Consider the following 13437-nt stretch of genomic DNA (forward strand, 5'->3'; position numbering starts at 1 on the left):
AAAAAAAAAAAAAAAAAAAGTACCGCAGGGATCCAGCCCACTGGCTGGCTGGGACATTCAATTCTGCAATAGGAACAGGGCGGGTGTGACCCAAAGCTAAATAATATAAGGGAACAAGCACCACTGGACACGGTGGATGAAATTAAACTGGAAGGTTGTAGAATATTTTTGAAATTTAGGTTGAGTTAAAAAAAAAAAAAAGTTCACTTTCTACAATGTTCCACCAAAAATAAACATTTAAAATGTAATGGGTATGTCACGAATGTCTTGAATTCACATAGCAAGACACGCAGGTCCCATGTGTAGAAAACATTTACAAATTCAAATAAATACTTTCCAATACTTTTGTAGCTATAAGAACAACACAGTTAAATTCAATTTATAACACCAAGTGGCAAAAGGTTTTCCAAGGAAGCCTATTTCATTGCACCAAGTGTTTGACTTTGGAGCAATGTCTCATTCTGAGCGAGTGTGTGGCACTCAACACACTTAAAGATGAAAATCCTCTTTAAGTGCGTTTAATCTGCTAAAGAAAAATCACAATGAATGCTGTGACTATTAATTAGAAAATGTGTGGAAAACCAGCATCCAGTTAAAATAGCTTGTTTTAATGACAGGCGTCAATCAATCAGTGTTAGTCCTACGACTCTGTGCAATTTAGTTACACTGAAAACTGAAATTAAACTAGTGTTTTTGGAAGCAAAATTAGGCTGCCTCGTGGAGCTTTTCAAAAGAAAAATGTTAACGACCAGAAACAACAACATTTTACACCTCCAAATCAAAACTTACAGATTTAGATCTGAGATTAGCAGCCTACAAGAAAACCAGAAATTTAAAAAAAGTATCTAAACAATAAATTAGTTCTTCCTCCTGTGGAGTATTTAAAAATTGTGTCTCTGATGTTAATGGTGAGTATCAAACCTTTGCTACATCTCCAACTTAAAACTTTGTCCCAGGAAAAAAATGAAAACAAATTACACTGTATTTCCCAGAAACTGCAGAAGATGCTTCCTCCCATTTACGAGAAGAGTGACAAGATTTGAAAGTGATAAAGCAGCTTATAATCAGTTTTTAAATGTCGACACTGAACTTTGATATATTCATTTACAAAGTAGTGTCAACACAATATGCAACATAAACAGATTCAGCTGATAAAGCTCAACAAACTGCAGTGGACTGGCTGATTGACACACTACAGCGGCCGACAATCTGCTTAATGTGAGCTACGCTCCTGTACACAAGCATTTTAAATACATAAAATTAGATTACACAACATATTGACTAACAAACTGATCTTTCCACACGGCACCTTGACACCAAATGACTGACATAATTCTCAAAGATGATCAGACTAAAGCAGAACACTAAACACCAACACAATGAAACTGGTGAACGTTTTTATTGAATTAAATCATTGCGATTAAAACAAGTGAAGATCGGTATTTAGTAGTTATTCTTGTAAGACTTAAAACTTGGTGGCGTGTTATATCAAAAAACAAAAACAAAAAAATCCTCTTCTGTAAAAAAAAAACAAAACATTGAAGGTAGTGAAGCATCTGCTGCCATCTAGTGGATAAAGCTGAAGCATGAAAATACTGCAGCGTGCCCTAGAGGCTGTTTAACAAAACCAGGATAGCGGATTAAGCCGGAATGTTCTGGATATCCTGGCTCAATTAAACCTGGATTCGGTTTCACAAAAGCAGTAGCGCGTGGTTACCATAACGATTTATCCTGTGCCGCCAGCCTGATCCAGACCAAGCTAACCAAGCTAACAGCCAGGGTTAGTTAATCCTCGTCTGTTCAGTCAGCGGTCACGCCGATTCAATCTGTTTGGTCAGTGATTTCGTAGTCTTTAAAAAAATAAAAATAAAAAAATCAACCAGCACTAAAGTTTGACAGAAAGGCCTAATAGAGCATTTCGCGTTGAGAGTATTTGAAAAATGGGTAATAAAGAAGGAAAGGTGTTGTAATAAAGTCAAGTGTATACTTTACTGATGGATTTTTAGTCTTAATGGCAATAAACCCTCTTAACTTAAAGTAACTTTCATAACTTAAAATAACTTTAGTTTTGGCATAACAAATCAACAGTTTAAGTGACATAATACTTAAATATGTACTTACTTATAACAAAAACATATCTGGTGCCTCTATCAGAGGTTGCTAATAAAATACATTTTGTAACCTTCGTTACACAACTCATTTTGGTTGCCGTTAAGCTACCTTTGCTAACAGCTATACAGGAAGTTAGTTGCCCTTTCAAAACAAAAGCACCAAACACAAACAGGAAGTTTACCATAGGTAAAACTAGCGATAAACACTAAAAGCGACACCATGTGGCATCACCTGTTACATTATTATGTGCAATAAGTTACCTTAACACATCCTTTTGCTTCAGGTCATCTGTGAAGCAAGACTGCATCTTGAGAAATATTGAGTGGCCTGGGCTAGGTCCAGACACATGAACAATTTTTAATGTCACTAGTAAAGTGAAGTCAACATTTTATCCACACACTTCCCAAATACTGCAAAATGTTACATTTAATCTCTCATTAGTCCACTCATGTTTGTTCTGTATAAATATAAGATGTGTAACAAAAAAAACTACATTAATTAATCTGCTATCAAATATCACATTACATTATTGACTTCCACTGATCATTTATAACTTTAAATTTGACCTGAGCAAAAGATAGGCACCTCATTGAATGACTGTTTAGTTAAAAGTTGTGATTAGAAAATATATATTTTAGGCAAATTATGCATTCAGTTGGTTCCCCATCATTTGCTCGTGTCAGTGTTTCCTTCTGGGAGTGCAACATGCTCACAATTCTCCATCAAAACATGTTGCGTACGCAATTTATCTGTTGTGAAATCAGTGAAGCTCGGATCGATCTCATGGTCTCTTGAAGAAATCTCTGGACACATATTCACCTGACTCATTTAAACCAGGCTTGACATAGTCGCACCCCCTGAGCCGGGCTTGACCTTCCTGAAACGAGTCAGGATGAACTTATGTTTTGTCAAGTCTGGCTTTATCTCTTATCCTGGATTTCTGAATCCTGCTTTTAGGAAACAGCCCTCGGAACTGTGGCTTTTTCCTGATGCCCAGGAGACTTTTTTTTTTAGAAATGTATATACTGGAAAGTGCAGTCTAACATGCTGAGACAGCCAAAAGCAAAAAGGACTTTGAGGATCTTACTCTGAGTCGCACACAGCCTCTTCTGGATCCTCGCATCATTTTGTCCTTAGACTGTAAAACAAGAACAAAAACAACTTACTGCATTGGACAAAAAACTGCACAATTTTAGATTCCATTGACAGATGTTCAGACCTGATTAACTGCTTGGGTTTGTTCATTCAAATGGACTGCTTGTAAGCTATACCAAGGCTCTCTTGTTTAAAAAAAAGGCAAGAACATTTTCCTTCATATCACTCCAATTGTTTAAAATCCTATTAGAGTTTTTCTCAGTTTCTTTGGTGCATTTATCACAACACTATGAACAAAACAGCTAGTGCTTTTCTCAAAACAATTAGCACACACTTCAAAACCTAGTTGATAATCTGCAAAAGTGAGTCACTTGCTCAAAATAGGTGGTTCATTCCTCAAAAGCAAGTGTTTGTGTCAATAAAGTGTCATCAAAATTAAAAGACCACCATTAACTATTACTAAGATAACCAAATGGCTTTGATATGTTTTCATTACGATTGTTCACTCTGGAAGTGTTTTCCAATGCAAAAGTCAAATTTTCTCTAGACAGCACCAGACATTATTTACACTGAATTTTGAAGTCTACAGTTACAGTAAGTGAGGTAAATGAATACAAGACACTGAATACGACGCTTCGCATTTTTACTGTGGCTACTCTAACTCCTGATTTGTTCTCATTATTGTCAAAAAGCAAAGTACAAACGGCAAACAAACGTCCTTTGGGTAAAGCTGTGCACATCTGCAAACAAAAGCTGAGGTTCACCTGAGAGAACCTGTTCAATTCCTGAGACATTTTCAGGAAAGGATGATAAATAAAAATGCTCAAAAATTTGCTTGACAGGTTTCAGTAACTACTACAACATTTTTGTTTGGAGTTACTCAAGCAAAAAAACAAAAGGGGACTATTATTGGGAATGACTATTCAGCATTCATTAAAATAATTTAAGACAACTGACATGACCAAATGATAATGTTATAAGATAGCATAGAAATGCATGGAAGTAACTGTTGCAGGTCCAAATAAATTAGTTGTACATGACACTATTAGAACTATAATCATGAATGCCATATTGTTTTAGTAGAATCAAGGATAACTGTTGCATTTTTTTTTAAATTAACTTAATTATATCATCTTAAGATCTTTAAAAATATTTGTGGTCCCATTTGCTATTAAATTAAAATGTAACCCAATACAAAAGCTCCATACTAAATGACATCTTAAATTTAGACAGATAAACTTGTCAATTAAAATCTCACCCAATAAACTCCACATTAGAGTAAATACAATAAAAGCCAAGGAAACATTATCTGCATACACACCCAATATTTATTCCTTTTTTAAGCAACAGATCATCACATTTGGCTGTAATATTCTCTTTTAGTGTCAAGCCACTAATAACCCTTAGTTTCCAATCTGTAGTATTATTTTCCTAAATATAAAGTTTAACCTGGTTTTTTTCTTTTTGTCAAATTCGTTTGTCCTCATTTCTGCCATGCAGTAGTTTATATCTTTATGTATTCAGTGTACTTCTTGAAGCCAATGTGGTTCTCAGTGTACAGAAGACAAAAGGCTACATTAGGAACTTTCTGAGCGGCAGGGACAAACCGGATAACTGATCGGTTAACAACACTGACGTGATTTGAAATTATGAAACTGAAGTCTAAACAATAAGCGCACTGAAATGAGACTGATCAAAAACTAACTAGCTTCTCCTCCCACCGTCCTAGTCGTTAAAGATAGAGGTCTTTATTAAAATAATGAACGACAGAATACTCCCAAACCAGTGAGTGTTGGACTTTTAACTAATTATTGAGGACAGATACCTCTTCAACAGCCTTATTATTCCCAACTGACTCTAACAATGATTTTAAAACTGCCTGCATTCCTGCTGTTAGCCGTGTTAGCCAGCTGCATTAGCGGAAGTAACAACCAAACGCTCGACATTATTCGTCAGTTGTTCCTCAAAGCTCACTGCTATTAGCCAAAGACCGTTTCAGTCATCAGATAGACCCGCCTCTTCAAGCCAGCTGATACTCCCAACTCCAGACAAACATAAGGCCTTATCTCACTTCTGTTCAACAACCAGCGACATATTTAACCGTTTAACCCCGTCGGTCGGCCACTCTAACCGTTACCGAACAGTGGAATTGAACATACCGTGTAGTACGACAGGAGCCCGGCGTTGTAGTCCAAAACAAACCACCGGTACTGCCATCCTTTCATGACGTTAGTCCACTTGCTTAGCGGCCCCTCCATGATGGACGCCATCTTTACAACAGGCTACGATTGGGGCGGAGCCGCATATGGTGAGAGCCAGGATGCTGAGGAAGAGGAGGGTGATGATGATGATGATGATTATGATGATGAGTCCTCTTTATTATCCCCAGGGATAACTCATATGTTTCCACATTTCAATAAAAGTATAATGCTATATATCTCTTAATTACAAATCAAACTTTAACTAACTTGCATGTTCTGAAATACTTTGAAGCAGCAATGATAAACTTTGATTACATTTTTAGATTGGCTTGGGCAAAGATGGATAAAAAGCATTGAAACAAATTCACGTTTTATTGCAAAAACATAAACACACATAGTAAATTTAGAAAATTTGCAAAGATTAATTCTGTGGGGGAATTTTACATTAAGATAGCTGCTTGTTACCTTAATGATTTCACTTGTCAAGTTTATTTCGTCACATTTTAGCAATGAGGCAATTTAAAGGGCTTTACATAATATAAACACAACACAATATAAAGACAAAAACATTAAGCTGCAGTGGTAAGCTAAAGAGAAGTAATGAAAAGTTGCAATCCAGAAGAAAATGATGTACTAGTTTTTATTAATATGACTTTAAGCAAGCGGGTTTTTAATTTAAAAGAATATTGCATTTCAGAATTGCTGCAGTTTTCTGGAATCATAGAACTATAAATCACACAATGCAGACTTTCCATAATATTTAAATTAGTAAGTGGTTTTGGTCCAATCTAGTGAATCATTTCTGTATTGATTTGGCCATGTATACTATATCCTACTGAAAATCCATTTACTTTCTACAGACAGTAGCCACTATATGTTTACTTTAATTTTTCTTCCATTTACTTTAACAAGACATCAGAGATCCACCATTGTACAACGGGGATTAATGTGCTTTTCCGCATATTCGTCTAGAGCCACATTGTATTTCTCCAGCTGAAAATATTAGTTTTCACCTGGTGAGTTCAAGTTCTAGAAATGATTTGGAATATTTATGCTTATGTTTATGATGGTAGGACTGAAAAAGCTTCACTTTTATAGTGATTTTTAGGGTGCCTGTAGGTGTTATTGCGATACATTTTTTTAATTACTATTTTTACTAATCTAGGGACACCCTCTCTAGTTTGATCAATGTGAGGTGATTCTACTGTAATAACACACATTTATTAATAATTTATTTCAAGGCTTTTTACTTGAAATTAAATGCACCAAGTGCTGGTGCGGAGTGCTGTATGTTGAGATGTTTTTGTCTTTCATTTAGGTTCTGGTTGATGGTAGTCTGGGCTACTTATGATTAAAATAAGATATTCTCAGTTTGAACTCCAGCACTGATTTTCCCATCTTCCATTGTGACTTTAAATAAGCAGAGAATTTGACGCTGACCACTCTTTATAGTGCCTTCAGATCAATCCCATTGGGATTATTAACATTTTAGACTACCTATTCATGGTGTTTAGGTAATTATTGGCACTAATTTTGTTTTTATAAATGCCTCTTAACCTATAACATTTAAGCATACAGAATTTGTTAAACTGTAAAATTTAATCATATTCAAAGGGATCCAATCTAAATCTAAATCAATCTAAGTAAATTTGAGTCTGTACAATAAATTTGTTGATTTCCAGTACAGTGAATGTCTTATCAAATAACATTTTCATTTACAATACTAAGTGTCTGTTCAAATAAATTTGAATGTTTTGCTTTTAAAAGAGCTCAGTCTGAATACATTTTAAAGGAAAAATACAACAGCATTCATCAATATCTTTATTATTTACAATAGGCTTAACACTGATAAGCAGAACTTCACAGTAATATAATGTGAGCATTAAATAATAAAAAAAAAAACACAAAATATATTTTTGTACAATAAAAAAAGTCATGTTAACATCTGACATTTTATCCCTGTTTAGATTCACATATTCCACTCTGGTGTTTTTGTGTTAATTTTACATTGCACTCATCCAACTGAAGACGTGGCCTTTGGTATAATGATGTGAACGCACGCCTTTTAGAGATAAACCCCAAAAAACAGAGAAGACAGGAGAAAAGAAAAGACACACTGCATAAAAGGATCAACAGATAAAAACAGACGATGACAATTACAGGAATTGTAGTGGTTGGATAGGAAAAACAGATTTAAACGTAGGATCTGAAGGAGGAAAAACATCATGAACAGACTTGTTTTCAATAAGGCTTTTTAGGAAATCTGCTCCATGGTGACACCACAAAACAAAGTAACGGACACAGAGCGAGCCAGAATGGCAGTCAGAAACATATTTATACATATTCAAATTTGGATATTCAGATTGAGACAAAAACAGCAGTTTGGGTTTAGTGCAGCATGGCTGTGTGTATCATTTTGCTTATGCAGCGTCATTAAAAGTGTTCGTAACAAAAAAGAGCACCTTGTGGTTCCCAGTTTGCATTTGACCATTTAGTAATAAAATGAAATGTAGTGATGATCTAATTATAAGTCATAATGGAAGAGCAGACATTCGCTGTGATTTGCTGCAATCATCCTGTCCTTTACATATTTTTTTTTCCCCCTTACAAAAAGGCACCAAAAATGATGAAAAGTGTTATTTAAAACTCACAGTGAATAGAAACGAAAGTTTTATCATAAAGGATCCTATTTCCCCAAAGATACAGGTGGATTAGAATGAAACTCATAAAATGCAATTAAGGTTAACTGAAAAGTATTTAAAGAGTTATGCAGCTCGGTGCTTATAGATTCAGTTGCATTTATCTGCCATTTGTTACTCAACTGGTGAGGGCTTTTCCAGTGTACATCAAGGTGAGAACCGAAGCAACAAAACCAAATCATGTTAGAGAATTGTTAGAAGTGTGTGTGTGTGCTGTGAGTGTTCATTAAAAACAGAGCAGCTGTCTTCAGACTGGTCATAATTAGAGTACGGGCCTGGAAGTGTAAAAGAAACATGGCACTGTAGGAAAACAAAGACAAAAGTTAAACATTTTATCAGGTTCAGGAAAGAGGGTTAATACATTCAAAGAGATCTCTCACAACATTTCTCTTTAAGCCATCGACACACATACTCTTTTTTTTTTTAAATCTGAAGAAATAAATGAAAAATCTCCATAATTTTCCTCTCAAAATATGCCTGTGCTTTGAACAAAAATAATTTAGTTAAAATTCATACATTCTAAAAAGCATCTCTCTCTCTCTCTAAGTCAAATAAATCCACGTGTCGCTCATGTGCTAAAGACGTACTGCAGTTTAGTCTGGTGAGAGTTCAGTCCTGTGTGACAGGTGTAAAGTAGGTCTCTGCACTCATTAAATAATCTGAGGCACTGGGGCCCTCCAAGGCTACAGGGAATCCAGCACTGCCCATCCTGTGAAGGACACTTAAAGAAAACACGTCCAGGTCAACCTGCTGCCATCCTGTGCTTTCCACCTCCCAACTGTTATGTGATCTGAATAAAAAGAACATTTTCAACATTTCTTATTGAAATATTTCAGGGATGTTCAGGATTTGTCACCGTCTAAACCTCAGCTACATTCAGTCATAATGGTTAAATAATGAAATGCGGGACTTCCTTTATAATCCCAACCCAATCTCAGATGTTCTTCCTGTCTCAGTGATTTTTAAATTATCTATATTAGGATTCCCCAAAGGAACTCAACTGTTGATAGCTGTCGTTGATCTACAGTCTTCAGAAAATAGTGAGCTATGCCTACTTTCATATGCACATTTTTAGGTGAACATTATGTTTTTGATTCAACATACCGACCATCCCAGTGTTTTTACTTCTATGACAACGCAGAAGGAGAAAGAATATCTGCTGCTCCACCCTCGTTCTGTCTACGTCACATGACTGCTGTGCAGCCAAAGCTAACTTGGGCATAAAGACAGAGTTTAGTAGAGAGCAGCTGAAACACCAGTCCTTAACATTTATGATGTCTAAAGCAAAGCATCAAACTGAGAAGTACAGAAAAATACTTCCTCTGTATACTGGAATATGTTACCAGCCCAGTTAGGGAGTCATATGAAAACAGAGGAAACAAGCTAAAATTACGCTATTATTTTAGCAAACTGCTCCATATGAAAATATCAAGTCTTTTTAAAAAGAAACTGTACCTGTATGTATCCGGCCAGATATATCTTTATGAACAAAAGATAAAGCTATGAGTGTTTCAAGTTGTTTTGTCAAAAATATTTCATTATCTTAACTTTTAGGTGGAGCAGCGTCTAAGACACAAAACGGATCAGATACTTCAGCATCTTGTCTGTCATTAGTAAGTAAATCAATTACTACTGATGAAATGTACTGTTCTTTCAAAGATATCACTCATAGAAGCAGAAGAATCAAGCTGGGATTATGTCTGGGGAATACGTAATCTTATGTGTATCTTTATTTTGACCTGATTAGATTTTAGCATAAAGTATGTTTCCCCTTCAGTCGTTCTGAAAAGTTATGACATGTTGGGGAAAAAAATCCCCCAAAATCCTGGCTACTGAGTGAAATATAAATAGAGCCGAAAACTGATACAGAAAACACTAAATTTGACACCCCAAGTTGTGGATGCTACTGAATCCTGATGCTGGTTCCACATCCTTACATTCCCAATGGCTTTAGAAAAATGGCTTATGGTCACACAATTCCTCACTGTGAAACAATACATCCATCCAGCTGATGGTCCACATACTTATGAAACAATGAGTTTAAGACTGCCCTCAACCATCCCTGTCTGTTCTAAGTATGCAACAGATGAGCAGGGTGAGTTCTTCCCCACCCGGTTGGCTGACGACACACACAGCTCATACACTCATTCAGGTAACAAAGAGGCTTTCTGTGGCCAAAGAAGAACTTGTAGCAAAACATTGCAAAGTGTGACTTGAACCACATTTAGTTTAGTGAAACATTTCTCAAAATATGTACAGCTAAGAGCAACAACTTAGTGACCACACTGGCATTTCAGGAAACAGGCTTCTGTAAACAATAAAAACATGTTTTGTAGTGAATTCTGTGAGGTACTGTAGAGATTTATCTCAATCTGTGCCCCAAATAGCTGAACCAGAAACATAAAAAAATAAAAATAAAAATCGGAATATACTGTAAGTGATTTGCCTGGTAGTAGATGTGTTGGTTTGTGTGATCACAGTGGCTACCTCTGTACTACATCACTAATCTCTTTGATACAGTTGTGCAGGTTGTCCAGCACGGTGTTGGACCCCACACTGCTCAGGCCCCCGCCTCCAGAAGAAGAGGCCCTCAGTTCCTGCAGGCTCAGCTCCAGCTTGCCCACTGCCTCTCGGAAGGCAAATTTGTTCCTCGTTTGAGGGATGCAGTCCACGTAACCTGAGCAGCAGTCCAGCAGCTGGTGGCCGGCGTCCAGAACCTGGCTGCTGGAGGGGCTGTCGGAGCTGGCGCTGAGCACGCTGCTGAGCACGCTGCTGAGGCTCTCGGCGCACTCCAGCAGGGCTTCGCGGCTAACCCTCTCCAGGGGCACCCTCTCCACCTGCTGCCTGGTCCGCCGCAGTGGCATTTTGGAGCCAGCAGGTGGTGCTGTTTGTGAAGAGGAGGCGGTGGTAGCAGCTCCGTTGGCCATTTTGGTGGGAGTCGTGTTGGTGCTCGCAGGACAGGAGGAGGAGGATGAAGAAGCAGGAGGCACTTGTGGTGGTGGCACTGATGGTCTACCTGTCGTTGCTCCTCCTGACATTCGCCCTGACCTCTGACCTTTTACTGCGTCTCCGTTCACTTCCACAGGGGCTCCACTGACCTGGTCCTCGCTGTCACAGCTGTAGGACTGCTGCAGACCGCGTAGGGTCGGGGGAGGAGGAGGAGCGCAGCGGGGTTTGACCAGCCGTGGCCTGTCCCGCTCTCCTTGGTGCTCAGACAGCAGCTTAAAGCGATTCCCCTGAGAGTCCAGCCCAACCAGGTGCACATCGGCTGGGCTGTGCTTCAGCGTCGGGGAGATGAGGACCGGGACTTTGTGGTTATGAGTTGAGCTGGAGTTCTTGGAAGGAGACGACCAACTCTGCTGCCTGTCCAGCCCTCCACCTTCCTCTCTGCCGTCTCTCACCCGAGACAGACTTTCTGATTCCCCGACCTCCCCCCCGACCCCAGGCGCCCTCACCCCTACAGCAGTACCCCGGGGTAGTAGCTTGGCTTTTGGCCTATCCCTGATTTGCGCGGTTCCCTCATCCATCCTTCTCAACAAATTTTCGGAGGGACGAGCGGCCCCGTTCTCCGGCTGAGAGGTTGTGGAGGCAGTTCTCTCCAGAGGCGGCTTTGCGCTGCGGTTCCTCGGTAAAGTCAGAGCCATGCGCTCCAGGTCCGGCAGCCCAGATGACATCGAGGAGGTAGAATTGGACCTAGGGAAAGGTTTCGGTCCTCCGACTATGCCACTCTCATCTGAAGAGGCTGTTTTTCCAGTACGAAGCCCAAGGGTCTTTTTGATGAGTCTGGGGGTGAAGAAGCCAGCCAGTCCACTCCAGCTGCTGCCGCTCGTCAGCTGAGAACCGAGGCCCCCGGCGGACGGTTTCTGTCCGAAAGCGGCCCCACAGCAGCGAGACTGGGACTGGGTGGTCTCCGCGTGGGAGTGAGAGGGAGAGAAGCCCCCTAAACTGTCCGACTGGGGCAAGGGTGGAGGTGCGCTGAAGTCAGCCGTGGGTTCGTATTTCTTGTGAGGCTGCGTCTCCATCTCCCGGAAGGAACTGCTCCTCTTGGGAGGCGTGGGAAGGTTCTGTTGCACCTGGGAAGACGGCGAAGAGGATGAGGAGGTAGACTTCTTTTTAATGAAGGAGCTAAAGAAGCCAGTTTTGCGGTCTCGGGTGAATGTGCCGATGTCCTGCGCATCCTCCAAGAAGCTGCTGGGAGATTTATCTCGAGGTTGCTGCTTTCTTGGGAGAGCTGGGGAGCTGCTTGATCGGCCGTCCCCTCCGAACAAAGAAGTCCAACCTGAGGAGGAAGGGGAAACAAATAAATTACAATCTCAGGAGGTCATACATGTCTGATCAAAGAAGGAAGAGATGGGAAGTTATTTTAGTCGATGTCCATACATTAATGCCACTCGTATTAGCTTAGGGAAAAGCTTTTCCTTCCTCCCGTGGGAGTCGTGAGCAAATTAAAGCATGGCAGAAGAGTGAATGGAAATTATGAATCAACGCCAGCTTGGATGTACACCAATTCAATGATTTACAGGTTGTTCACAGAACACATAATAAATTAAACATCCTCAAATTAAATCCTGAGATCTGATGGATGAGTTATTCTGTTCCAACATTTCCAGAGGTCAGCGGTATTCGCTGACCTATATGCAAGCACAGAGTGGTGAACAATTGCCTTAGCCAGGAAATGAGTCAGACATAACGTAAAAGGAAATTGCAAGATGCGGCCGTTATATTTAGAGAAACGTTGTCAACTATGTGGTTAAAGCAGATTCCAAAATAATTATGTTATATTAATACAAATACTATGAATCATCCTACGTTACATAAGCCACTATTTTGGCGAACCAGTCACAAACATTAACGAGTGATGGGCAGTACTGACCTAAATTTTTAAGTATAGTTTGTGGTTCATGTCAAGTGATTAAATGCGACAATCAAAAGCATTTGTAAGATAATCAGTGGTTTACAATGACAGTCATAGCCCAGCAGCAACAAATAATGCTCTAAAATTCTGGGTTATTCCATACAACTGCTGCATAAAGTGATGCAAATGTACTACTAAATCAGCAGGGATAGGCAGTAATAAGAGACGTTTTCATAATAATGGAGAAAAAGCGGATATTAACAATGGCTCCAAACCCCATAAACTGAGATTCTCACTTCAGTGGTTGGATCATATTTACCACTTTTGGTTACATGATGTCAATAAATGCAGCATCTGTTTCGAAACAAGAATAAATGCAAGTATTGTGTTGTAATGCTTCACAGAATACAATTGTTGTGAAGTAACCCTTTTAGAGAAGTATTTGTCTTTGTGAAGGCCTAACTGAACACAGTGA

The 13437-nt window shown here is 39.1% G+C and overlaps 2 protein-coding genes across 5 annotated transcripts in view; both read right to left on the reverse strand.

The window, feature by feature from the left end:
- The window catches only part of osbpl9 (oxysterol binding protein-like 9), a 61131-nt gene that overhangs the window by 35048 nt on the left and 12646 nt on the right, over positions 1–13437 (reverse strand). The window contains exons 2-3 of the mRNA XM_015038374.1: positions 5367–5486; positions 3200–3250 (exon numbers count right to left, since the gene is read on the reverse strand). Coding sequence (XP_014893860.1) covers positions 3200–3250; positions 5367–5477 — 162 coding nt within the window. The 5' untranslated portion in view covers positions 5478–5486. The remainder of the gene's footprint in view (positions 1–3199; positions 3251–5366; positions 5487–13437) is intronic.
- The window catches only part of abl2 (c-abl oncogene 2, non-receptor tyrosine kinase), a 31590-nt gene continuing 25372 nt past the window's right edge, over positions 7220–13437 (reverse strand). For all 4 annotated transcript variants that reach the window (XM_015038370.1, XM_015038371.1, XM_015038373.1 and 1 more), the window contains exon 11: positions 7220–12386. In XM_015038370.1, coding sequence (XP_014893856.1) covers positions 10591–12386 — 1796 coding nt within the window. In that variant the 3' untranslated portion in view covers positions 7220–10590. The remainder of the gene's footprint in view (positions 12387–13437) is intronic.

Source organism: Poecilia latipinna, unplaced genomic scaffold, assembly GCF_001443285.1.
Source record: "Poecilia latipinna isolate Pla-1442-1.1 unplaced genomic scaffold, P_latipinna-1.0 Scaffold439, whole genome shotgun sequence".
In the NCBI taxonomy this organism is placed as follows: domain Eukaryota; kingdom Metazoa; phylum Chordata; class Actinopteri; order Cyprinodontiformes; family Poeciliidae; genus Poecilia; species Poecilia latipinna.